At 49.2% G+C, this 26,740-nt stretch overlaps 1 protein-coding gene across 7 annotated transcripts in view; it reads left to right on the top strand.

The window, feature by feature from the left end:
• Trerf1 (transcriptional regulating factor 1) overlaps positions 1-26,740 on the top strand; it is a 212,864-nt gene that overhangs the window by 163,908 nt on the left and 22,216 nt on the right. For 4 of the 7 annotated variants that reach the window (XM_036167830.1, XM_036167831.1, XM_036167835.1 and 1 more), the window contains 9 exons: positions 8,087-9,788; positions 11,362-11,408; positions 12,706-12,859; positions 14,139-14,456; positions 17,308-17,695; positions 19,046-19,112; positions 20,544-20,683; positions 20,806-20,909; positions 22,908-22,983. In XM_036167830.1, the coding sequence (XP_036023723.1) occupies positions 8,346-9,788; positions 11,362-11,408; positions 12,706-12,859; positions 14,139-14,456; positions 17,308-17,695; positions 19,046-19,112; positions 20,544-20,683; positions 20,806-20,909; positions 22,908-22,983 (2,737 nt within the window). In that variant the 5' untranslated portion in view covers positions 8,087-8,345. The remainder of the gene's footprint in view (positions 1-8,086; positions 9,789-11,361; positions 11,409-12,705; positions 12,860-14,138; positions 14,457-17,307; positions 17,696-19,045; positions 19,113-20,543; positions 20,684-20,805; positions 20,910-22,907; positions 22,984-26,740) is intronic. The other 3 variants (XM_036167836.1, XM_036167833.1, XM_036167832.1) reach the window with 2 other exon arrangements.

Raw genomic sequence — 26,740 nt, 5'->3', positions numbered from 1 at the left:
GGTCCAGGGCCCTACAGGTCCCCCCCTTTTACTAAAAAATGAGCTTCTGACAGAGCCTTTATTTTCAAGCTCAGAGCTTGGACTGTCTATCCAACACAGCAGTGAGAGCGGAGAGCCCTGAGCCCAGGCAGGGTGGTTTTAATCATAGCAGAGGTTGGTATAGGGAATGTTTGGAATGTCAGGTATTTCCTCTTAGATGCAGGCCCTCCCTAGATAAGGTCAGCATATGGCTTTTCCTGGGTCCAGGTGTTGCCAGCCAGAATCTGTGTCTGGGCCTATAAGCCTGTCATAGCAGCTGTGTGTTCAAGTTGTTTTGCCCCCCCCCCATTCCCCTCTTCACAAGTACCAATGACAGTACTCAATCATGAGTCCTGTTTCCCCAGGGATTTAAGGGTATTGGGACGTAAGAACCATTAGCTAACATAGTTTTCTAGGGCAGCAACATCTGTATCTATTGCCATTCTAAAAAAAAATTTTTTATTATTTATTTGTTTGTTTGTTTATTTGGTATTTTGAGACAGGGTTTCTCTGTGTAGCTTTGTGCCTTTCTTGGATCTCACTCTGTAGGCCAGGCTGGCCTCAAACTCACAAAGATCCGCCTGGCTCTGCCTCCCGAGTGCTGGGATGAAAGGCATGCACCACCACGCCCAGCTTATTTCCATTCTTAAGGCCCTGAAGTTCTGACCTTTGAGTCAACTGACAACTCTGACCCTATTTTCCTGGTATGTCAATGGGTGTTGTAGTTAGCCACTTTGTCCCCTATGCCAGGGAGTTTCGTTTTGATGCAGCATTTCAACCTATTTTGGGTGGGGAACATGAGGCAATGTATTCTCTTCTAGAACTGCTTCAAGCTAACATTGGGACATTGTTGTCAGGGCTCCAAGAAAGCCTAAAAGGCTAGTCATAGGCTGGAAGGCTGGTCAAAGGCTGGGCTGTAAGGCATCTCTCAGAAGCATGTGGCTATCTGACCTAGCTATAGAGACAGGGAATAATCACGTTGGCTGGGCTGGTCCACATCAGCTTTTAGCAAGTCTGGAGCTCACAGTCATCTGGAGCAGTGTGGTCAGCAACTGAAGCAGGAGGCGTCTGCCAGGCAAGAGGAAATCTGTTGAGACAAAATTAAACTAGGAACAGAAGTTAAAATTTATGAACTTATTTGGAACCTTCAGGCCCATAGTCTTAGTAATTGGGAAAAGCAGGAGTCCCAAGACCAGGAGAGAGAAAAATACCATCCTTAGGAATAGCCAAGTGGGGAAAATTTAAGCTGTACTTATCTAGAGTCCTTCCAACGTCCGTGAAGTGGATCCAGGTTTTATGACTCTTTTAATCTTCTGAGGCCTATATGAATTATGTTACAAAATGACATAAAAGTTTTAGATACATTAACATTACCAATCTGTACTGAAATCTGTATCATAAACAAAGCAGGTGATGGACGTCTGTAAAACAACAGAAGTGGACTCACACCTTTGAGTGCCAAAAAGAACTACAGATTTGGGATAAAAGCATGTGCATTTTCCCTCTGTCCAGAGAGCCAGGTATAGACTGGACAGAGTTTGGTTTGGTTGGTGGGTTTTGTTGTTTTGTTTTCTGTTTGTTTGTTTGGGGTTTACTTTGGTTTTTGGCCTGATGAGATAAGAATCACTTTTAAGTTTAAATGACAACCAAAATAAATCTAAAATGTTGAGCTATCATTGAACAGTAAGTCTAATGCTCTACCAGCTTATCAGAACTCTATTAAATGTCAAGCTCTGAACTTTTATATCATAGAAGGGGAAAGCAATCTGAAACATTTCTTATAATGTAACCCATTCATTTGTATCTTCATAACTTGCATAGACTTTCATATGCTCAGACCTTTTTTAGACCTATATTAAAACCTTTACGACTTATCTTAGAACTTTTTTTTTTGTTTTTTTTGGTTTTTGGTTTTTGGTTTTTTTCGAGACAAGGTTTCTCTGTAGCTTTGGAGGCTATCCTGGAACTTGCTTTGTAGACCAAGCTGGCCCCAAACTCACAGAGATCCACCTGCCTCTGCCTCCCGAGTGCTGGGATTAAAGGTGTGCGCCACCACCCGCCTGTAGATCAACATTTTAAATGCCATGTTCTGCAAATCTCTAAGTACAAGGGCTGTCCAGGTATATCTGAATAGAAAAACTTTGTTTCTAAGTTATTTGTTTTAAGCTCAACCCTGGAAACATATGCAAGGGACTAAGTAAAGCTTATCCCTGTGATTAATTACATCATTACTTAGCATGACTACAATTAAAGAGCTTGATTATTTATAAGAAGACTGACTATTTGCTTGTGTTCTCTAACAGTCGACAATAAGTGGCCTTAAAAACAATGATTTGGAATTGAAGCTCTTCCAGTATCAAATATGGGTTCAGTAAAGAAACCAAAACAAAATAGCCATATTGTTAATGGAAGGACCCTTAGTTCCTTTTACCAGAGATAAGGAGGGTGAGTCCCTTTTTAGGAAGTAGGAACTTTCTCCAAGCCCCTGAGAGAATGGGCGGATGGAACTGAGGGTCGGGTGTCAGGAAGCAAGTTACAAGCTGCTTGCAAAATAGTCCCGAAGCCATCTCCAGGGTCTCTTATCCTAGGATGATAGGGACACAGAGAGAGATGGAATTAAGAAAGTATCAGGGGGCAGCAGATGCTTCATAGGGTAAAGGGCTTTATACAAGCCTGATGACTTGAGTTAAAGCCCAAGAACAAAGGTGGAAGAAAAAAAAACCTCCATAGCGGGTGGTGGTGGTGGCAGTGCACACCTTTGATCCCAGCACTCGGGAGGCAGAGGGCAAGCGGATCTCTGTGAGTTCGAGGCCAGCCTAGTCCTCAGAGTGAGATCCAGGAGAGGCTCCAAAGCTACACAGAGAAACCCTGTCTCAGATAAAAAATAAAAATAAAAAATAAACTTCCACCGACCAAGTTGTCCTCCGATCTTCACATGAGCACTGAGGCATCTTCATACCCCAACACACACATACCCACATCATGTGCACATACTACAAATTAAAATTTTTATTTTTCATTGTGTGTGTGTGTGTGTATGTGTGTGTGTGTATGTGTGTGTGTGTCTGTGTGTCTGTGTGTCTGTGTGTGGGTATATGGACATAATGAACACCAGTGCCAGGGGAAGCCAGAGGCATCTGATACCACTGGATCTGGAGTGACAGGTGGTTGTGAGCCACCCGGTGTGGGCACTAGGAACATATTGCAGGTCTTTGCCATCCTTAACCATTGAGCCACCTTTTCAGCACCGAATAAGCCATTTCTTAACATTAAGAAGGGGCTGGATGTAGCTCAGATCATGGACTGCTTTTCTTGTATGCATGAAGTCCTGGTTTCGATTCCCAGGCACTACACAAACCAGTCACGGTAGCAGCAGAATTGTAAGTTTAAGGGCATTATGGGCTATGTAATGGGTTTAAAGCTAACCTGGGCTACATGAGAGCCTGTCTCAGAAAACAAACAGCAGATGGTTAGGAGATGCAGGTGAGGTGTGGAGGTTGGTTAGGGAGAATACAGTTTCATGACAAAATATAAGAAAGCAGCCTAAGGGCTGGGGAAGGCCTCGGCCATCAAGAGTGCTCACTGTTCCTCTAGAGGACCTGGGTTTGGTTCCCAGCACCCACATCGAGCAGCTCACAACTGCCTGTAACTCCAGCGCTACGAGATCTGATGCCCTCTACTGGCCTCCTTGGGAACACACCCACCAGCACATGTGTTCACATACTTAGACACAGACACATCCACATCAATAATTTCTTTTAAAAAGAATAGAACCTTATGTAAACTTGCGGTTGGGTCAACTGGACTTGACTGTGTAGCTTGAATTGTAGCTGAAAGTGACCTGGCAAGTGGCTAGTTGGAGAGGTGCCAGGAAGAGGAAGAACTCTTCATAACGGGGAGACAGCATGTCCCAAGGCCCTGTTATGGGGACAGAGCATGTCAGGTTCAATATAAAGGATCCTTGAAAGGTCAGCCAGTCCGACAGATGTGGCTGAGTTGCTTTGAACTTGACAGTGGTGGATGGAGTCAGCAGCTGATCCAGAGCACATGAGAACTGAGTCAGGTGAGATTGTCCTGGGAGAGGTAGAGTGTCTCCTCAGACTGGGGCACAAGGCTCTGAAGGGCAAGAATTACAGGAGTGGTTCTCCTGTCTCTGCCTGTCCATGCTCATCCTTACATGGGTTCAAGACTTCACCTCAATGCGGCTAGGTCGGTTCTTTCTGGTGGATGTGCACACCAGCCCCTAGTCATAGCTGGATCCCTGCATAAAATGAAGTTTCTGTTTTGGGATGTGGTAAATATACCTGTGATAAAATACCCTGACAAAAGCAAGTCACAGACGCTGGAGAGAGGTCTCAGTGGTTAATCACACTGGCTGCCCTTCCAGAGGACCTGGTTTCGATTCCCAGCACCCACACGGCAGCTCACAACCATCTGCAACTCCAGTCCCAAGGGATCTAATGCCCTCTTCTGGCCTCCACAGGCATCACACACATGGTGCCTAAGCGTGCATGCAGGGAGAACTCTCATACACATAAAATACAAATAAAGGAAAAAATTGAGCAACTTTGAGAAGAAATGTGTTTGTTTTAGTCCACAATTCCAGGCTATAGTCCATCACTGTGGGAAAATCACAGGGGCAGGATCTTGAGACAGCTGGTCACATGACATCCAGTCAAGCGCATGCATGCTTATTTGTTCCAGCATGCTTGTGTTCCTCTTGACTTCTCCATGCATATGCAGTTCAGGAGCTCCTGCCTAAGGAATGGTGATACCCACAGTGGCTGGGTCTCCCCACATCAGTCAGTTAAGACAATCCTCCATAGATATGCCCACAGCCCACCCAATGTAGACAATCCCTCACTGACACTCTCTTCCTGGGTAACCCTGGGTTGTGTCAAGTTGATAGGTGGGTCTGAGCAAGAGCCTCAGTTGTAAACTTCTAACCAGCACCCTAGTGGTCAGTGAGGGACCCTGCTTCTGGAACACATCACCCCCATTCCCAGCACCTTTGTGCATCTGCTGAGAAGCTTTCAGTGACTGCCTCACTTTCCATTCTACCTCAAATTCAGGGTCAACTCCAGATGCCTCCCCTTAAAAATATTCCCAAAATTAACTTTGTAAAACTCCTTAGGTTTTTTGAAACGGGATCTCATGTAGCCCAGAATGACCTCCAAGGCCTCCTGATTCTCCTGCCTCTGAGCACTGGGATTACAAGCATATGTCACCACACCCAGTTTAGTGTTCAAGTTTACATCTACAGTTTTTATCATGTCTACAGATGTGATTTCCAGCATAGTATAAATATTGATATTTTTAAGTGAAACTATGACATCATTTTTAAATTTATCCCATGGAATCTAAACACCCTAGCCATCCGGTACCCACCCATTACTCATTTAAACACATGTGCGCGCGCACACACACACACACACACACACACACATACACACACACAGTGTCCTCTGTTTTTCCTTGAAAATTTACTTGTATTTTACTTCCTCTAGGAATTTGATGTATTTTTAGGTTTAAAGCTCTTTTGTTTGTGCCCCATCCTATTGGTCTGTAACAACTTTATATAAAGTTGACGTTTTTCATTTCCTGAATCTTGAAGCTATATTGAAAGTTTCTTCTGGTTTGAGTTACAATTTTTAAGAGTACACAACTGATCAAACCATATAAATGTATAACAAATGGATAAATGATAAACAGTAAAGTTAAGTTTAAAATGTACCTCAGGACAGTGGTACTGAAAGCCGCTTTAAAAATAAACTTTCGCTGGCTGCAATGTAGCTCAGTTAGTAGTTTGCCTCGTATGCCTGATCAGGCCCTGGGTTTGATCGCCAACTCTGTGTAAAGCAAGAGTCCCCATCCTGTAATCCTAGCACTTAGCAGGTAGAGCTACAAGGCAAGCTCAAGGCCAGCCTGGGCTACATGAAACCATGGAGAGACAGCTCAGTGGTTAAGAGCACTTCCTGTTCTTCTAGAAAATTAGATCGGTCCCCAGCACCCATGCTGAGGGATAGATAACCCACCCCCCAACCCGCTACTCTCCCCCACCTCACACCTTACCCCCCTTCTATTCCTTATCACTCCAAGCTGTCCAGAGGGTCTGTCTCCTTCCGCCTTCCATGAACCCACTTTCATGTGTGCATAAACACATGTATCCATACATAAGAAACAATTAAAAACACGTCTAAGGAGATTATCATTAGTGTGAGAGCAGGACAAGCACTTTCCATCTATCCAGACATAAGACCAGAAAGCCACTGTTCACATTCAAGGAAAATCTCAGGACTGAGAGATGGCTCAGTGGTTAAGAGCACTTGCTGCTCTTCCAGGGGACCCGGGTTCAGTTCCCACCACCCACATCAGGTAGCTCACTCTGTGTCTCTGTCTCTGTGTCTGTCTCCAGTTCCAGGCACCCAATGGTCCGTGGCCTCAGCAGACACTGTGCACACATGATGCACATAAATTCACACAGCTACATACACACATATGCATAAGTTTAAAAATGAGGGAATAAGTCTTAAAAAAAAAAACAAAAACAAAAACAAAAAGAAAAAAATAACTCACTGCTGTTCAGTGTGTGTGGTGCCAGGAACCCAGCTCTAGTGTCTCTGTACATGTGACCACTGAGCTGTAGCCCCAGGTCATTCTGTTAAGCACACATTGTTAAAGCAAGCCACTCAGCTCTTTGATCTGCTTCTGAATTCTATACCAAAAGTAACATTGAGATCTAGCACCCAAAATTTTCATTTAATTATTTATCTTAGACCTTCCTTTTAAATCTTATTTATTATTATTATTATTGCGTGAATGTGTTTGGAAATGGGTAAGCATGCTGGGGCGTGGCTGTTGGAGTCAGAAGACAACTTTGTAACATCATAAAACTTCCTTTGGGATTTTTTTTTTTTGTAAGATTTATTTTATGTGTGTGTTTACATGTGTGCAAATGCCCCAGGAGGCCAGAAAAGGGCATCAGATCCCCCTGGAGATGGAGTTGCAGGAGGCTGTAAATTTCCCGCCTTGGGCACTGGCACCTGAACTCAGGTCCTTCTGCAAGAACGGGGATGCTCTTTAACCACTGAGCCATCTCCCCAGCCCCTTGGAACTTAATACGAAAAGAACTAGAAACAAAAAAGAAGGCCAGTGAGATGTCTCAGCAGGTACAGGAGCTTGCTGCCAAGCCTGATGATCCAGGTTCGCTCCTTAGAACGTACATGTAGGAGGAGAGCGCTGACCCCTGCGAGCTGTCCTCTGACTTCCATATGTACCGTGGCACGGGAGCATGCTCGCTCACGTGTCTGCTCCCACCCGCATGCACACACAATAAAGAAGTAAATGATGAACCCGGTTGACATATCCGGTGGAGGAGGTGAGAGTTCGCCTTTGTGTGAAGCAGGAGGGAAGACGGAAAAGAACCCCTCTCTCGTACCTCTCTCGTCCAGTTCTGGGGAAGCCCTTCTGCGTGAATTCGGGAATGTCAGAGCTGCGGCGCATGCGCAGTGCTTGCAAAGCCCTCGTGCTCACAGAGACATATGGCCCGGTTGGAAAATGACTGAAGAACTGAAATTGGAGGGGGAGGGCTTGGAAGGTGGCTCACTCGCTGCACAAATATGAGGGCCTGAGTTAAAATCTCCAGCACCCATATAAAAGGCTAGGTGTGGCTATCTGGCCGTAACTCAGCACTGGGGGTGCCGTGGGGAGGGAATCACCGGCAATTGCTGGCCACTAACACAAGGTTCATTGAGAGACCTTGGAATAAATAAGTGGGAGGTGATTGAGCAGGTCATGCAATGTCCTCTGATTGCACATACTCAGACACTTACACTCCCTACATGTGAGTATGCACACCATACGCACCATGTGGCTCCCTGGGTTTGAACTGAGCTCATCAGGCTTTGCAGCAAGTGCCTCACCTGCTGACCCAGTGCCCTAGTCCTACCTGCACTCACCTTTATAAATCATCACTATATATAGATATAGATATATAGATATATAGATAGATCGGCTTGTCAAGAAACGTCCAGGGAAATAATTCTGCCCTTCGCATCCTGTCTTCCAGGTGTGAACAACGTTTCCCCACCACGGTGGTGTCTGGTCCATACCTCAGCCCGGGGGAGGATGTAGACACCTCGGCTCTGCAGATGAGTGGTTCAAGCCAACACGAACCCCTGCCTCCAGCCACCCTCACAGACATGTCAGCCGTGGAGTAGGGTGGACACTTTGTCTCATCTTCTCAGGGTTTCAGGATTTTTTATTTTCTTCATTTCCTTTTCGTTTTTTTCTTTTTGTGGCTGAACGTTCATAACCAGGAAGACATCATGGGGGACCAGCAGCTGTACAAGACCAACCACGTGGCCCACGGTGGTGAGAACCTCTTCTATCAACAGCCACCTCTCGGTGTCCACAGCGGGCTGAACCACAGCTATGGGAATACAATCTCTGGGGCTGCAATGGACGCCCCGCAGGCCTCGCCCATCTCGCCTCACTTCCCTCAAGATACTCGGGATAGTCTGGGTTTGCCAATTGGCTCCAAAAACCTTGGCCAAATGGATACCTCCAGGCAGGGAGGATGGGGAAGCCATGCAGGGCCTGGGAACCACGTCCAGCTTCGTAGCAACTTGGCCAACTCAAACATGATGTGGGGGGCTCCGGGCCAGGTAGAGCCCACTGATGGTTACCAATACACTTATTCCCAGGCCAGTGAGATCCGGACCCAGAAACTCACCAGTGGTGTTTTACACAAGCTGGACTCTTTCACCCAGGTGTTTGCCAACCAAAACCTGCGAATTCAGGTCAACAATATGGCCCAGGTGCTGCACACCCAGTCAGCAGTGATGGATGGAGCCTCTGACAGCGCCCTTCGTCAGCTGCTCTCTCAGAAGCCCGTGGAGCCCTCAGCATCAGCTATAGCTTCCCGCTACCAGCAGATGCCCCAGCAGCCTCACCCTGGCTTCACGAGTGGACTGCCCAAACCAGCCCTTCCGGTCGGGCAGCACGCTCCCCAAGGGCACCTGTATTATGACTACCAGCAGCCCCTGGCCCAGATGTCAATGCAAGGAGCACAGCCACTGCAAGCCCCTCAGGTGCTGTCCAGCCATATGCAACCAATGCAGCAGCACCAGTATTACCCACAGCCACCGCCTCAGCAGCAGCAAGCCGGACTGCAGCGGCTCTCAATGCAAGAAATGCAGCAGCAACCCCAGCAGCAGATTCGCCCCTCACAGCCTCAGCAGCAGCAGCAGCAGCAGCAGCAGCAGCTCCAACTGCAGCAGCGGCAGGGTTCACTGCAGATACCTCAGTATTATCAGCCCCAACCCATGATGCAACACTTGCAAGAGCAGCAGCAGCCCCCGATGCACCTGCAGCCCCCTTCCTATCACAGGGACCCTCATCAGTATACCCCGGAGCAGGCACATGCTGTCCAGCTGATCCAGCTGGGCTCCATGCCCCAGTATTACTACCAAGAGCCTCAGCAGCCCTATAGCCACCCCCTCTACCAACAGGGCCACCTGTCCCAGCACCAGCAGCGTGAAGACAGTCAGCTGAAAACATATTCTAGTGACAGGCAGACTCCAGCTATGCTGAGCTCCCATGGGGACATGGGGCCTCCTGATACAGGGGTGGCAGACCCCACAAGCTCAGAAATGACCCGAGCCGGCAGTACCCTTCCTCACCAACCGCTCCTGTCCCCCAGTGGGATCCACCTCAACAACATGGGGCCTCAGCATCAGCAGCCGTCTCCCAGTGCGATGTGGCCGCAGGTATCTCAGAATTGAAGTTTCTCCCCATATCTGCACGTGCACAGGCTCTGCCAGGCGTGAGTCTCGGCAGTGCCCACTTCTCTCTCCAACCTTCATTCTTTCCGTTCTTTATACATGTCAAAAATGCTAACCTACACGTGCCAGGCACTTGGAATACAGAATCAGTATGGTTTCAGTCCTTGGCCTGAGGATTTGTCATGTCACTAAGGAGGTGATGAGAATATTGTCGTATGTCCTAAATGGTTGACGTAATGATCAAGACCTAGAGTGGGGCTAGAGGGTGGCTCAGTTCCATCTTGGGATGCAGGGCAGAGCTTGGAGGCATGAGCCTACAATCCCAGCCCCGGGGAGGCAGAGGCCAGAGGGCCCCTGGGCCTCACTGACCAGCTAGCCTAGCTTACTTCCAGAGTCCAAGCCAGTAAGGAAAATCACAGGTCAGGCTGTCATGATGGCTCAGAGGGTAAAGGCACTTGCTGCCGTGCCCAAGGCCCTGAGTCCATCCCCCGAGGACCCACAAGTTGTCTTTTGACCTCCACACATGTGCTGTGGCAACACATATACACACATGATAGATAGATAGAGAGAGATAGATAGATAGATAGATAAATAAATAAATAAATAAATAAATAAATAAATAAATAAATAGATGAATGTAACAAAATTAGCCATGTGGACAGTACCTCCACTCATGTGGCCCACATGTGCATACATAACCCAATGCACTGGGACACATACAAACACATGTGCACAATTGTCTAGATCAGAGACAAGGGAACCACATAGTGAGTACTTCTCACCCCATTGGATCTCTATCGTTGGGGTATTCTGCACAAACATTGTGCACATGTGTGCTCCCCTCCATCACACACACACACACACACACACACTGTACATGCACTCATATACACGAAGATTTTTGTTGTTGTTCTATCCGGTCTCCTGGAATGACGCTGTGCACCCATTTCCTCCCTGTCCTTTGGAAGTGTAGCAACGCCCGCGGTACTACGGGTTCACCATGTCCAAGCGAGGGGCTGAGGATTAAAAAGAGAGACACAACAGCGGGTCATTCATCTCAGTAGAATGCCCTTTATTGAAGGAGGGAGGAGGCCTTAAATACAGACTTACAGCACAGTGGGAGAACCTGGGAGGGCAGAAGTTCACTATAGCTGTTTTACATTCTAGCATTACACCAATATGCAGGATCCGCAAACAAGGAACCTCTGGTAAACTGTTTAGGAGCAATGAAACCGGCAGGGAATTAGCATAGGGAGGACATCTGGTCAAGGTCAGCAAGAACGGGGGCCAGGGCCCAACATGGAAGGATAGACCCTGTTAGTGCAGAGTAGGTGCAGATGGAATAAGGAGGATAAAGGAGGTCGTGTCCTTATTTAGGGAGTAGGGGGAAAGAAATCAGATGCAGAACAAAGGCATGAGTAGACTTGCAGGGTCATGAGCAGAGAAAGTTCTAGAAGGGTGGATCCCAGTGTTCAGGCCTCTTGAGAGTCCTCCCTTTAGAAATACATGTTTGTTTTTCTCTCGTTTTCTTTCGGTGTCCTGTTTGGCTCAAAATCAGATGCACCTACCTGATGGGAGAACCCAGCCAGGGTCCCCGGAATCAAGGTACGCTCAAAGGTTTGGGATATTTGGGAGGCTGTGAGTTTTCTGGATTTTTTTTTTTTTTTTTTTTTTTTTTTTTTTTTTTTTTTTTGAGCTGAGGATCGAACTCAGGGCCTTGTGCTTGCTAGGCGAGTGCTCTACCACTGAGCTAAATCCCCAACCCGAGTTTTCTGGATTGTATAAATGGCTCATTTCTAAATTCAAGGCCAATGTTTCAAAGAAAGTATAGGAACAGCAGTAGCAGCGGTGTTTGAACACTTAACTGTGTGCTTAACTCACGTGTCATATAAAGTAAAACCGCAGTGAGGCAGACATTGCTGTTGGGCTGTCAGGTGTCAGCCCCGGATTCTTGTCAGCTACTGCTGTTCTTGTTCTGGAAGGCCGGGCTCAGAGCTGAAGGTACACCTGGAGCAAGGAGCTACGGTAATGGCTTTGGCTCCCAAGCCTGTGCGCTGTTCTTCAGCTATCCAATCACTGAGCACTTAGCGAGTGCCTTCTGTGTACTAGGGTTAGCACTGGGCTTTGGGCATGTGACAGCAAATAGTACAGGCTCTCGTGCCCACAGTGGGTGGGCATTTAAAGCTGAGGATGAGCAAATGCCTGAAGGGCTGGAAAGATGGAGGGTGTATCTTATGTGACGTGATTTTAAGAAAGCCCTTTCTGCTGGGGAGACGGATTAGCAATAAAGAGCACTTGCTGGTCTTACAGCAGACAGTGTTGGGGTCCCAGCAGCTCACAAGTGTCTATAATCTCAACTCTAGGGGACCAGACCCTCTGGTCTCCCCAGGTACCGGGCACACACACAATGCACATACGTACAAGCAATTCAAACACTCAGACAAACTCAAATGTAATTTTTTAAAGGAGAGAAAGCCCCTCCCAGGCCAGTGAGATGGCCCTCCAGGTACAGGTGCTTACTGCTAAGCCTGATGACCTAAATTTGAACCCTGGGACCTATATAGTGACAGGAGAGAAATGACTCCAAGTTGTCCTCTGACTTGGGTGCATGCACGCACGCACACGCGTGCACAAACACACAAGCACGCACGCATGCACGCACAAAGACACAAAATAAATCTAATTTAAAATTTTACTTTTTTTAAGAAAGAACGTCCTTGGTCCATCTGAGCCTCAGTTGTTCCATCTGTACTTGGTCTTGGTTCTTTAGAGGCTATTAAGGCTGTGCACAATGGAAGATTAGATAAATAAAATGGGTACATTGTAGGTGTGAGGCCTTGTGATAAATTTGTGTTTTCCCTCCTCAATGTGTGTGTCCTTCCCATGTGGCCCTACCTGTCAGCAGTGGTCCTGCCAAAGGAGCGTTTGGGGAACAGTTTGATGCCAAGAACAAGCTGACTTGCTCCATCTGCCTGAAGGAGTTCAAAAGCCTGCCCGCCCTGAATGGCCACATGCGGTCCCACGGGGGCATGAGGGCCTCCCCCAGCCTCAAACAGGTCAGCAAGAGCCTACCCTATCCTTTGCAGGCCACGCACTGCTTGCTTCGCTTAGCCGCTGTCAGCGTGAGACAGAGGGATGTGTGCCGTGTGTGGGCGCCACGGGAGGCGCAGTCCTCCCTGGGAGCCAGCCAGAGCACACAGTCCCCACTTCCCCGGCTTTATAGACAAGTGTCCAAAGAAGGGTACTGGAAATTTCTTTAGGGGACACCATCTCTTTTTCCTAGAGAAGGGTGTGGAAGGAACTATGAAAACGAAGTCTACAAATCTGTAAATGCAGACTATGTAAATGTAACATAGATTGTTTAAAGCACTCAAGATCATATAATCAGATGGTCTCTGAGATCTGTGGTCAGTGGCTAAGAAAAAGCATGTAACTCTCAAGCTCTTGGCCAAAAGATTCTGTTCATCCATGCCGTGGTTGGCTACAGGGAAGGTCCAGTGATCCTGTAATGCCCTCAGTATCCAGGTAGGTAGTCAGGTAGGAAATCATCTCCAGGTTAGGTTAGAATGCATAGAATTTTCTGAAAATTCTTAAAATACTGATTTTATGAGATTCAGTCTCCCATCTCTATTTCCCACCTGTGCCAGATAAAAGAATTTGTCTTCACTTTTTAAAAAATAGTATTGTTGCCAGGTGGGTCACGGCTCATGCCCATGTGATCCCAGTGCTCAGGAGGCATAGACAGGAGGATCCCTGCACGTTGCAGGCCAGCCTGGTTTATATAGCAAGTTCCAGGCTAGCCAAGACAACATAGCAAAGCCATGTCTCAAAAGCAGAAAAGGGAAATGTGTTTTAAGCCTGGTGTGGCATTACACCCTTGTAATCCCAGCACTGGGGAGGCTGGGCAGGAGGAGCCTGAGTTTGAGGCCAGTTTGTGCTTAGACCTTGTTTTCAAGAAACAAACAAAACCATAGCACATTCTGCATTTTCAATGTGGTTTCCCAATTGAATAACATGTCTGCTGCAAAGACTGTTTCCATTAGATACCTGAGTAAACTGAGGCCCGGGGAATGGAATGCCCCCACATACGATCACATGTTCAGTTTTGACTGAACAGCAGTCCCTGTTCTTAACTTCGAAAAACCATGGAAGCCACCAGCTTTTTAATATTTCCATAGAGAAATGATACCTTAAATGTAGCTCAGGGACCCAGAGTCACAGGAAGGAAACCACCCAGCTGTGGTTCTCTGTCTCCCCACCACTGATATCCTGGAAACTGTCCCCCTTGGGAGAGCTGCTTTCAGCCCAGGATCAAAGCCTTTATTGTCTATGTAGGAAGAAGGAGAGAAGGCCCCACCGCCTCAGCCTCAGCCTCAGCCTCAGCCTCAGCCGCCACTGCCGCCTCCGCCTCCGCCGCCACCGCTCCCTCCTGAGGCGGACCGCCTCACGCCTATGGTCATGCCCGTGTCTGTCCCTGTCAAGCTTCTCCCACCCAAGCCCAGCTCTCAGGGGTTCACCAACAGCGGCGCTGCCACCCCCTCGGCCAGAGACAAGCCAGCCAGCTCCATGTCGGACGACGAGATGCCTGTGCTCGTGAGGATGAACCTCTCTCCCCCTCGCTCTCCCCAAGGGGCTGCCCCCTGTGCGCCTGCTGTGAGTTGCTGTGCTCCCACACCTGCCTGGGGTGGGGACCCCTCTTTGCTTTCCTGGAGATGAGGACAGCTTTTCCAGTCGCTGGCCCAAGCTCAGACCTAATGTCTCCCTCTCGGCTCAGGCTTTCAGGCCTCCTACCGATGACCAAGCCATACTTGTTACACCAGGATGATGGTGTGGATCCGATTCTGAGAACTGAGGGGTTCTCAGGGGTTCACCAACAGCGTTTAAACATACATGATAATCCATTTGACAGAAATCAAGATAACCTTACCAGTTGCTAAGATATGGAAGGTATCTCTGCCCCGGATAATGGACAGCTGTTGCCCCTGGCCCTTTCCCAAGACCGACAGGTCTCCCCAGATCCAGCTGCCGGAGACAGAACCCTTGGAATGGCAGGTCCTCTGGAAAGTAGCCACACTGTCTGCTCAGATGATCTGCCTTGTCAATAGCTTCTGACTCACACCTGCTTAAATACCCTGGGGACTCAAATCCATTACAGTCCCCAAAATAAGCCCAGTGAGAGCCATAGGCTGTAAATCTCAGGAAAGCAAAGTGATTTGTGTTTCTCAGTCACTGTTAAATTCTCTGCCTTTGTCACGCCCTCTCTTCCCTCCGCCCCTTCTCTTCTCTCTGCCCTGGGGAATTTATGACCTCCATGGGGCCCTACCACACCTGTCCCTGCCCACAGTGTAGTGTATTGGGCCTTATGTGTCCTTAGAGAATGAGTAGGAATCTAGAAGACATAAGGGTAGGGCTGAAACACCCAGAAAGAACTAGTTTGGGTTCTTGTGTGACAGAGACTCAGAAGAAGAGGGATGGCCTCCATATTCTGGCCGGAGGGGCCTAGCAAAGAGGAAATAGCATATCTACTCACACACACCCCTTATCTGGGGAAGTCGTGAGATTTGGTGTGAAAGGCATGTCTATCCTGGAAGTCTTCATACCCAGGGCTTACAGCCACCCATCTCATTCAGGACAGTGAACAGATGAGGGAGAGCTAAGGAGAAAGCTATGCAGGGGCAAGATGGAAATACAGATGTCTTCTGCTAAAATGGTTCCTCAGACATTTTCAGCTTGGCATACAATTAAAAGTTCTACTCACTGTCCTTTGGATTTTTGGACCTTGGTCTTCTCCAGGCTAGTGACATACAATACCGTCTTCCCTCCTGACTTTACGCCACAACTTCCAGTCAGCTAAGCGATCATGAGGGAGAGAACAGCTAGAGACTGCTGTGCACTGGGCTCTGGAGCTAGGATGCTCTATGGGTGGGGTGCCCTGAATTCATTTTTGACTTAATTTTTTGTTTTACTGTGAATTACTCGGATTGTAGCCCCGTCATAAATCAAGGTACACCTGTATACCAGGTGGGTGGGCCCAACAAGCAAGACAGTATGGTGGTGTTTTTGCTTAGGAGATTGCTTAGGAGATCGTTAGGGGTTCTAGTTGGCTGAGTTGGAAGAGGTGAACTTGGTTTAATGCAAGGGTGAGAGAGACCACGTCAGTCGACAGGCAGGCTGAAGTAGAAGCATGCGTGTGGAACGTATAAGGAGTGAAAGCCAAGTCCTTGGTGTAAAAACAGTTAAAATCCAGAAAAGGGCTCGGAAATCTTCTCTCAGCTCTGAGGTAATGCCAGTTAAAGAATGTCCCTCTCAGAGCCTCAGTTTCCCCCAGAGTGGTGGCCTTCCCCCCCCCCCCTAGTTAAAATCCTTCAGATGTGACCGGGTGTGGCATTTTGAGCAGCGCCTCTGGTCCAGGTGGCTCAGAGAGGCTAGCCTGAGCCTAAAGGGGGCTTTTGACCCTGTGATCGCAAGTTCGAGCCCCAGGGCGAGTTGAGGTCACCGAGGTCACCGAGGTCACCGAGGTCACCGGGCACAGACAGGGCTTAGGTTTCCAGATCTGCTCCTGGGGGAGGGTGGGGATGGCAGAGCCCTCCGCAAGCGTGCTCCGCAGCAGCCTCTCCCGTCCTGGGGGCCTCAGGCTGTGCAGCGCCCCTGCCCGAGGGAAGGAGGGCGGCTGGAGGGGCTGTCTGAGGAGAGCCCCCTGCCCTCCCCTCCCCTGCCCTCCCCTGCCATCCCCCTGCCCTCCCTCTCCCCTTCCCTGCCCTCCCCCGTCCGCTCCTGCCCGCCCCCGCCCTTCCTCTCCCCTCCCCTGCCTTCCCCCTGCCCTTCCTCTCCCCTCCCCTGCCCCTGCCCTCCCCCCGCCCTCCCTCTCCCCTCCCCTGCCCTCCCCCACCCTCCCCCTGCCCTCCCTTTCCCCTCTCCCCGCCCTCCCTCTCCCCTCCCCTGCCCTCCCCCTCCCCCGCCCTCCCTCTCCCCTCCCCCCCGCCCGCCCCCTGCCCCCCCTCCCTCTCCCCTCCCCGCCCCTCCCCCGCCCCCTGCAGGCCGAGCGGGGAGAGGCAGGCCGGTGGGGGGCAGAGCCCGCGCTCCCGCTGACAGGCGCCCAGCCGAGTGAGGGGCGCCGGGGCAGTCGGGGCCTGGAGGCAGCTAGTGGTCATGTGACCCGGGGGCTTTCCCATCACCCCTTGCTGCGGGCTGCACTCTGCGGCACCAGCAGAGCTGCTGCTGGGCACCCCGGCCGCCCCACAGGTACCCCGGCCGCCCGCGGGTCGGTGGGCGCGGGGCTCGCACCCGGCCGCCCTCCGCATGCCCCGCCGCCGCCGCTCGACGGGACGTGCACGGCCCGCCCGTGGGCCCCGCCGCACAGCTGGTGTGGCAGGCCCGGCAGGGGCTGGGCTGGGCCCGGGCCGGCGGGGGGAGGCCCGGCTGCCCCGACCCCGAACTTTCCAGACCCCGGGCAAGCCTGTGGAAAGGCCGGGCGCGAACCCCGCTCCCCTTCCTCCCGCTCCAGGACGTCCCCCGGAAGCACCCCCCACCCGCCGCCGCCAAAGCCGAGGAGCCCCTCAAGACCCTACCCGAGAAGAAGAAGTCCCGGCACCGGCCCGAGCCGCTCTTCATCCCGCCGCCGCCCTCTGCCTACGCCCCCACGCCCACCCCCTTCTCGGGGGCCACGCTGTACCAGAGCCAGCTGCGCTCCCCGCGCGTCCTGGGCGACCACCTGCTCCTGGACCCCGCCCACGAGCTGCCCCCCTACACGCCGCCGCCCATGCTGAGCCCGGTGCGCCAGGGCTCGGGGCTCTTCAGCAACGTCCTCATCTCGGGCCACGGCCCGGGAGTGCACCCCCAGCTGCCCCTCACGCCCCTCACGCCCACGCCACGCGTGCTGCTCTGCCGCTCCAGTGAGTCCTCTCACCCCCGTGTCACCCTGTCGATTCCGGATACTACCCCGGGGGGGGGGGGGGGTCCCCGCTTTCTTCAACAGGCTAGTGTACCGCTCGGATTTCCGTGAAGTATCAGTTAATGTGTTCCAGATACTTTGCAAGGTTCTTCCATCCTCAGCATCTCCTTTAGTAGCTCAGGGGACCCAATCTGAGGAGAACAGCAAGTGCAAGAGTCTTTGGGATGAAGAAACGGGAAATGTGCACACTAAGACTGCCTTGGATGGTCATACAAGATGCTTAAGATAAATATTTAACAGATGTACAGGGGGGGTGCTATAGGCAAGAGTAAATCTTAATATTTAGCGTGCTTTATGAAGAAGAAGAGGAAGAGGAAGAAGAAGAAGAGGAAGAGGAAGAAGAAGAGGAAGAAGAAGAGGAAGAAGAAGGAAGAGGAGGAAGAAGAAGTACAGGAAGAGGAAGAAGAAGAAGAGGAGGAGGAGGAAGAAGAAGAAGGAAGAGGAGGAAGAAGAAGAAGAAGAGGAAGAAGAAGAAGGAAGAGGAGGAAGAAGAAGTACAGGAAGAGGAAGAAGAAGAAGAGGAAGAGGAGGAGGAGGAAGAAGAAGAAGGAAGAGGAGGAAGAAGAAGTACAGGAAGAGGAAGAAGAAGAGGAGGAAGAAGAAGAAGAAGAGGAGGAAGAAGAAGAGGAAGAAGAGGAAGAAGAGGAAGAAGAAGAAGAAGAAGAGGAGGAAGAAGAAGAGGAAGAAGAGGAAGAGGAGGAAGAAGAGGAAGAAGAAGAAGAAGAAGAAGAAGAAGAAGAAGAAGAAGAAGAAGAAAGAACCAATCATGAACTCTGTAGGCAGCACACGAGTGTAACTCCAGTTACTAAGGAGCTGAGGCAAAAGGATGGGGAATTCAAGGCCAGCCTGCGCAACACAGGAAATCCCCATCTCCTCAGAGCTGTTGAAGGGACAGAAGTGAGGACTGAGATCTTTGTAGCTAGGTTTCTTTCTGGTTGCCTAGAAACCATGTAGCTTAGCCAGGCAACTTGTCCTCACACTATGTGAGAATGGGTGGCCTACTCCTGCAGACCCAAGCACTGGGGAGGCTGTGGCTTAAAGCTGTAGGAGAGTAAGTTCAAAACCAAGTTGGGCTACACATCAAGACCCTTGTCAGGGGAGTGAGGGAGGAGGAGAGAAAGAAAAAGAACATCTCACATATTCATCCAGTTCTCTGGAAATTGATGTGGGTTGGGTAGAAGAGCCTTGTTATTGCTGATTGGCTAATTACTGCTCAGCTAATTGCTCATTTGTTTTTGTGTCTTAGGAAGTTTTCCGTGTTAGCCAGTAAACTCTAGTTTCTGTGTTTCAGGCAGTATCGATGGTAGCAATGTGACGGTCACCCCAGGACCTGGAGAGCAGACTGTGGATGTTGAACCGTAAGGAAAAGCCAATGATTCTTTCGAGCACAAGCCTCAGATAAGGAAAGATCTGGAAGCTTCTAGAAGGGCAGTCAGTACTTCTGTAGTCAGTGGCCACTGAGAGGGGAAGTTGTAGAAATGGTAGGACTGTGGCTTTTCTTGAGTACTATTGTTCCCTTATAGCTGCTAGTATTTCAGAGTCTTCTTAGGACTACATGTGAATGAAGCCCTGGATTTGAAGAATCTAGCATCCCCACCTCCACAGGCTAGCTTCTAGACTGGACACTTTCATACACCAGTGATAGTGAGGCCTCTCTCTTGAAGGTCCTCCTGAATGTTCTTCTTCCTAGGTCCCTTCTTGAGACTCTTGGCCAGTCTTCTGAATGGGCTTGTTGAGTATTTGAATCTCTCATGATCAGTGGGGTACGGCACTCACACGCACACTGGTGGCTTGTATGTCCCGAGACTCCAGCTTTGGGCACCCAGAACCTCTGATGGTACCATACCCTGTGTATAGCCACTACAGTACCTCAGTAGTCAGTCTGAAACATCAAGACTGCTCCAACTGACTAACAGGCAGATATCTTAGACAGTGCAGATACTGTAGACAAAAGGATGAGACATCTTTTCTCTGGTCTGAGACATAAAAGTAGACTGGCTGGAGATTTCATCACATTACTTAAAATGGCATGAAAGTAACATGCAATTATTTACTTCTGGATTTTTCCACACAATATTTTCAGACATTAGTTGATCATGAGTAACTAAAAACCACAGAAAGCTGTAGATAAAGAGGCACTTCTTTACTATGGAAGGGCAAAGTCATTTCATGAATGCACTTGGAAATGGTACAGAGCTCTATAGAGTCCAGAGTTAGAAAGCTTGGGTTGACACCATTCTAGTGTTGATCTATACCGAGTCAGTTTTTCGAGGCCTTTGTTGGTTTCTTGAATGGGAATCCTGATTACAGCCTTGTTCATATGACAGGCCTTTATGAGCTTAGATGGCAAAATATAAGTGAAAGTCTGGGAAAGATAAATACTTATTTTCTTCATTGTTGCACACATGGACCCCACTTCCAGTTCCATGGTATTATCAGCCACATTCTAGGCAACTCTCCTCTTGGGATTAGCTGTCCTCCACTATGTCCTCAGGGAGCTGAGAATCCCCAGGCAAAGGGCTCCCTTGCCCCTCCCCCGGCCACCAGTATTAAAGCTATTCTTAACAGTGAAAAGGAGTTGGGGATTTAGCTCAGTGGTAGAGCGCTTGCCTAGCAAGCGCAAGGCCCTGGGTTCGATTCTCAGCTCAAAAAAAAAAAAAAAACCACAGTGAAAAGGCCAGGCCTGGACTTGCGAGAAGGAACTGCTCTCCTGTGTCTTCAGTTCCTGACAGCTGCCTCTGGCCCAGGCCATCACACTGAAGACCACACTGTTTTTCTTGTCATTAAAGACGCATCAACATTGGCTTGAGATTCCAAGCAGAGATCCCAGAACTGCAAGATGTCTCCACCCTGGCTCAGGACACACACAAGGCCACACTGGTGTGGAAGCCATGGCCTGAGCTGGAAAACCAGGCCCTCCAGCAACAAGGTACCTAGGAGGAGCCGGGTGGGTGAGGCTGACTTCTCGAGTGGGGACATCTGGCTCCAGAATGGGTGTGGGCTTTCAGGGCACTGAACCTGTCTGATCCAGTGACTTCTTCTTCTCACCAGTGGAGAATCTTCTGAATTTGTGTTGTTCCAGTGCGCTGCCGGGCGGAGGGACCAATTCTGAATTTGCTTTGCACTCTCTCTTTGAGGCCAAAGGTGATGTGATGGTAAGGAGGCTGCAAAGGATACTTGGTACTTTATCTCAGTGAGCAGGACCAGACCTGAAAGCCTACAGAAAGAACAATTCCAGTTAGACTCTTGCTGACATACCTGTTTCTAAATTATAATCAGAGCACATCTGCTCTTGGAAACTAGAATTTCACTTCATGTGTCAGTGATGGAGCTAGAAGGAAAGATAGACTAAAACAAGAATTGGCCTGAAGGTCCTCCCGGCTGTGGAAATCAGCCAAATGTGCATGCTTCCAGACCCCTTTTCTCTAACACGTTAATTGGTTCATTTTTTTCCACCTTTAACATGGTTCTGAATGGGGCCTAGAGAGATGGCCCAGCAGTTAAAAGCAGTGGCTGCTCTTCCAAAGATCCTGAGTTCAGTTCCCAGCAACCACATGGCAGCTCACAACCATCTCTAGTGGGATCTGGTGCCCTCTACTGGCATGCAGGCATACATGCAGACAGAGCACTCATACATTTAAAAAAAATTGTATTTTATTTTCTAAATAAGTTTTAAAATTGAAAAAAAAAAAACCATAGTTCTTAATGGTGGAGACCTTCATTGGGGACACTTAGATATCCCTAAACTAGAACTATGGAGCCATCTCCCAGAGTCAGGGCTGACCATTTGTCTAGTTAGCCTTCACTACCAGCCAGATAAGTCTCTTAAGCACTGGGCCATCTCTCTATCAAAGGTTCTGTGTTTCTTTTTTGTGTGGGGGTGGGATTTCCAGACAGGGTTTCTCTGTGTAGTTTTGGTGCCTATCCTGGATCTCGCTCTGTAGACCAGACTGGCCTCGAACTCACAGAAATCCATCTGGTTCTGCCTCCAAGTACTGGGATTAAAAGTGTGTGCACCACTGTCAGCCTAGGTTCTAGGTTTCCAAGCAGCTCCTAAAGGATCTTGAGGCTGGTGATCTGAGGACTCAGAGCAGCAAGATTTCTCTGCCTTGCTCAGCCCAAACCCATCCACTATCAACTCTGCTGTTGCCTTTTCTTAAAAAACCAAGATGGAGGCTTTTCCAGAGGACTCAGGTTTGAGTCCCAGCACCCATGTGGCAGTTCACAGCTGTCTGTAACTCCAGTTCCAGAAGAATCCAATACTGTTTTCTGGCCTCCATGGGTACCAGGCACACTCATGATGCACAGACATGCATGTTGACAAAACACTCATACACATAAAATAAAAATAAATAAATCTTAAAAAAAAAAAAAAAACCAAACTGGATTTGGTGGCGTGTACTTGTAATCCCAGTGCTGGGGAGGCAAACCCAGGCACTTGGGTTTCACTGGCCAGCCAGCCTACTCTGCTTGGTGACCTACAGGCCAGTGAGAGATGTTATCTCAAAAACAAGCACTTGAGGAATGAATGAGAGACTGAAATCTGACCTCCACATGCTCACACACATTCACCTGCTCACACACACATGAACACAGACTACATACAAGCTAGCTGAAGAAGGCAGATCTGAAAGGTTTCCTTGATGACACTCTGGAAGGACAGTGTGTGGTATACTTGTTATTAATACCTGTTTTCATTCAGTGATGAGACCTATGATTTGTCTATGAAACAGTTACCAGCCACCTACTCCTTCCTCTCAACCCTCCCCCAGAGACTCAGCCTCCATGCAGGGATCTCACTCACCTCTGTGAGGTGTATAGGCCTTCTCCAAGGAAGCAGCACTCAAGTCTCAGTGGCTGTTTGAGTTTTCTGTCTTGGGATCAACTAGCTTCAGGCATGGGCTAGGGGTTGGGGGCAGGGGCAATGTTAACATGCTGAGTCCTGTTGGAGCTGAACAGAGGGGAGATGCCCATTAGCATCATCCGCCCCTGGCTTTCTTCCCAGTCCACTGCAGTGCTACCCCTGGTCTCCACTTGGGTAGACAGGTGGTCTTCCCCAAGACACACACACATACACACACACACACATACACATACACACACACACACACACACACACGACTGACTTCTTCCTCTTCTCTCTGAATCTGCAGGCTACTCTGGAAATGCTGCTGCTTCGGAAGCCAGTCAGGTTAAAATGTCATCCCTTAGCAAATTACCACTATGCCGGTAGGTTGCCAGGAACCCTGTCCCCTCTTGCTTCCTGAGAGTGGGCAGCTCTCATGTTTGGCTGTGTGTCATTTTTTTAACAAATAGATAACACTGGGTCTTTTAGGCCAACACTCTGTCCCTGTAAACACCTGCCCCTTGTGAATGTTCTAAGACCTGGGAGATAGTGCATAGTGGATGCCCACCTGGCAGTGGGACCTGTGTACCAGAGGAAAGAGCAACAAGGCTACTAACACAGCAGACAACTATTAGCAGCCCTGTGGCTTTGGAGTCTTGAAAGGTAGGTTCAGGTTTTGATCGAGGTCTAGGCACTCTGGAGACTTGAATGTTTTCCCACTCAGAATGAGGTTTAGGTTCCATCCTTCCAGAGTTTTTATGAAGGCTAAAGCCAGTGTATGTATCTCAAGGTTGAAACATCCTCCTGGCTATTGCAATTCTGCCATTCAATGACTGTTTACTGGGTGTAGAGGATTGTACAAAGAAGAGGCAAAAGTGTACCTCGCAATCTGAAGGGATCCTGGGCTGCAGATGTAGCTCACTGCTTGCCTAGGGTATCCAAGGTCCTAAGTTCTCTTCCCAGTACCAAAAAAAGAAAGGAAAAAGCCACTCCAAGGCCAGGATAAAGACTTCATGCGTGCAAGTGTCTGGGGTGTGTGTGTGTGTGTGTGTATGTGTGTGTGTGTGTGTGTAAGTACAGTGCCCACAGAAGCTGGGAAAGGGCACCAGATTCCTGAAAGCTGGAATTAAAAGCAATTTTGAGGCACCTGTTTGGATGCCCTTTGCAAGAGCAGTATACACTGGTGTCTCTCCAGGCCACGCCCCTTGATTTTTAATCACTTGAGAGTTTCTTTGGTGCCTTGGGCAGACCTCCCCTAGGTAAATGCTGAATGCATCGTCGTAGGGGCCTCATAACACTATTAACAGTCCTTCACCAGGCAGCCAGACGCAGCCCCAAAGGGAAGGCTTCTTTACAGGTCCTGGGTCACCCACCATTTGTCTCCCCCTTCATCCTGTCCTTCACTCGTGAGTCAACTTTGGCACCTGCTGTCACCAGGTCGAAAGGCCTCACGGCTGCTTATGACCATCCTGAGCCCTCCCAGGGGATCAGTTCCAGCTGAACTGAAGAAAGCTGGAAGAAAGAAAAGCACAAAATGGACGAGTGAAATAATGGCCTCACATAACCGGGGACCAAAGGAGCCAGCGTCATCATTTCCTGCTTGTGTGGGTAGAAAGATGTGGGAGGCCACCAGCCTGCCCTAAAAACAGTTTTACCTCTTAATTCCCAGTGTCACCTGCTGTCCATTAAACCCAAGCAAGCCATCCCAACTTCCTGGATCCTATCCCGAACTTCTCCGCATAGGGGTGAGGCTGTGGGCTGGCTAGAAGAAGCTTCCAGACACTGGCAGACGCAGCTGCCCTTGGCCCCAGGTCACCCTGCCTAACCAGAGCCCCAGTGTTGGTCATGGCCAGCTGAGAGCCACTTCATCTAGGACACAATTCCTCTCCAGTTGTCCCCTGCATGGTAAACAAGTACTGTTTCACTTTTATGTACATCATGACACGAAAAGACTGGAAAGCCATGAGCTAGTCCCAGGCAAAACAAAACAGGAAAATGTTACCAAGAACTTTAAATCCATTGAGCTTTTGGGATTGAGGATTGCTGGTTAATCCTCCCCACCCCTTCCCCGTCGGGTAGCTTTGAAACTACCTTGCTTTCTGAAATCATTCAGCCTTTGGAGAGCAGAAGCAGAGGTTGCCAACACCCACATCTTCCAGTCACTTGCCTTTTTCTAGAAGTGATTATAAGCCAAGCCTCAGATGATATTCTAGAACTATGAGTGGATGGGGCAGAAAACACTGTCCCTGAGGTCGGACACGAGTCCATACCTTTAACAGTTGCCAACACATCATGGAAGACAGCTGAGTTCGTCCCGTCTTATGTCCCAGCCGCCATACCATACTCCGGCTACACTCTGAAACCCCCGAATTTGGATGTCACTGAATTCTGTCCATTCCAGTGCTAGCCTGCCTTGTCTCTGTGCCCACAGCCATTCTTTTACTCCCAGTTGGAACTTCCACTCAGTTTCAGCCTCATTGGAACACTTACCTTCTCGTTCTCTGCTGGCTTCCTCTCTAAGGCTGCGACCCACCTGCCTCCTGGAATTTCACTTTAGACTTCTAGTTACTCTTCTGGTTTGGTCCCCATTGCTGTGATGAAACACTGACCAGAACCAACACATAGGAGGATGGGGTTTGTTTGATGGATGTCTTACAGTCTATCATTGAGGGAAAGCCAAGGCAGAAACCAGGAAGTAGGAACTGAAGCAGACCATGGTGGAACACAGCTTACTGGCCTGTTCAATCTGGCTTCCTCTGCTACCTTTCTTACACAGTCCAGGCCCACCTGCCTAGAGATGGCACCATCCATGATGGCTGGACCTTCCTCCATCAATTAGCAATTAAGAAAATGTCTCACGGATGTGGTCACAGGCCAATCTGATGGAGGCAATTTTTCAGGTGAGGTTCCCTCTTCATAGGTATGTCAAAATTTGTGTCAAGTTGACCAAAAACTGACTGGGACACCTAGAGAAGGAAGTCAGATCTAGGCTTTCCTGTGCCTGGGGGAAAGACAGCAGGACAGGGTCCTGGGCAGAGGAAACACCCTTCTCAATAACTCAGGACCAGGAGGAGGAGTACTATGAAGCAAAGGACCAGTGAGGTGGACATCTGGCCCAGACCTGAAGCAGCCTGGCAGAGCTGGAGCAGCCTGTCCAGCATCCTCAGAGAACAGCTGTGCAATGCCTCCAGTTCACACCAGGACACCCTGGCCCCCTCAGCTCCATCCGCCCACCTGTGGCTAGCAGGTCTTTGCAGTGGTTTCCCTTAGCACTGGTATTGGGTGGGGAGTGTCCCACTTGGGGAGCCGTGGTGGAGAGGCACCTGGTTGTGGTCAGTAGTCTTGAGTTCTCCACTGAACAGGTCCTTGTGCAGATGTGTGCAGTGTTGGGGATGGTAGAATTGGATCTAGCTTCTTCACAGGGCACAGCAAAGACTTCTGTCATGTCCCACCACAACCGTGAGCATCCACTGAGTCCTCAAACCCTGCCTTGAGTTTTGAAAGGTGAATGAAACCTAGGAGAGACACCCTTTCCATAAGCAAAGCAGGGGCTCTTGTCTTGGATGCTGCCCAAGGTTAATAGAGACAGAATTATGTACTTGCTAGAATTACTTTGCAAAGAACACAGCTGTGAATGCCTTTTTCTTTTAACCAGAGTAGACTTTTCATGACAGGATCTGAGTCATTACATTCTCTGTGCCTCAACTGATACGCATTTGCAAAGAAAATGTTTAGTGACAAGTTCAAAATCTGGGTTCAGATTGAGGCTTTCCTCCATCCTGCACCTAGAAGAACCTAGAAGAACCTCGGCTAGCAACCTGCATCCCAAGGGGGATCTGACCTGTATGTATAACTCTGTGTTACATTGGACGTCTGTGTAAAGCTCCTGTCTTCTGCGGCCAGCATGTCTCTGCTATAACCACAATAATGACGCCAATAAAAGTTTGTGTGTTTTCTTTTAATCCTGAAAAGCCAGAAAGACCCTTTAAAAAGATACTGTGTCCAAGTTCTCTCTGCCCTAGGAATGTCTGTTTTTAATTGCCTGGATATGCTGTAGATTGCCCCCAAATTAGCCACCGTCCAGAGCCTGTTTCCCAGCAACGAAAGCTTGGTGCATTTTTCCTGTAGATACTACTCCAG

This window comes from Onychomys torridus, chromosome 18, assembly GCF_903995425.1.
Source record: "Onychomys torridus chromosome 18, mOncTor1.1, whole genome shotgun sequence".
NCBI classification, from domain to species: Eukaryota; Metazoa; Chordata; class Mammalia; order Rodentia; family Cricetidae; genus Onychomys; species Onychomys torridus.
This window is presented reverse-complemented; position numbering and strand designations above follow the sequence as displayed.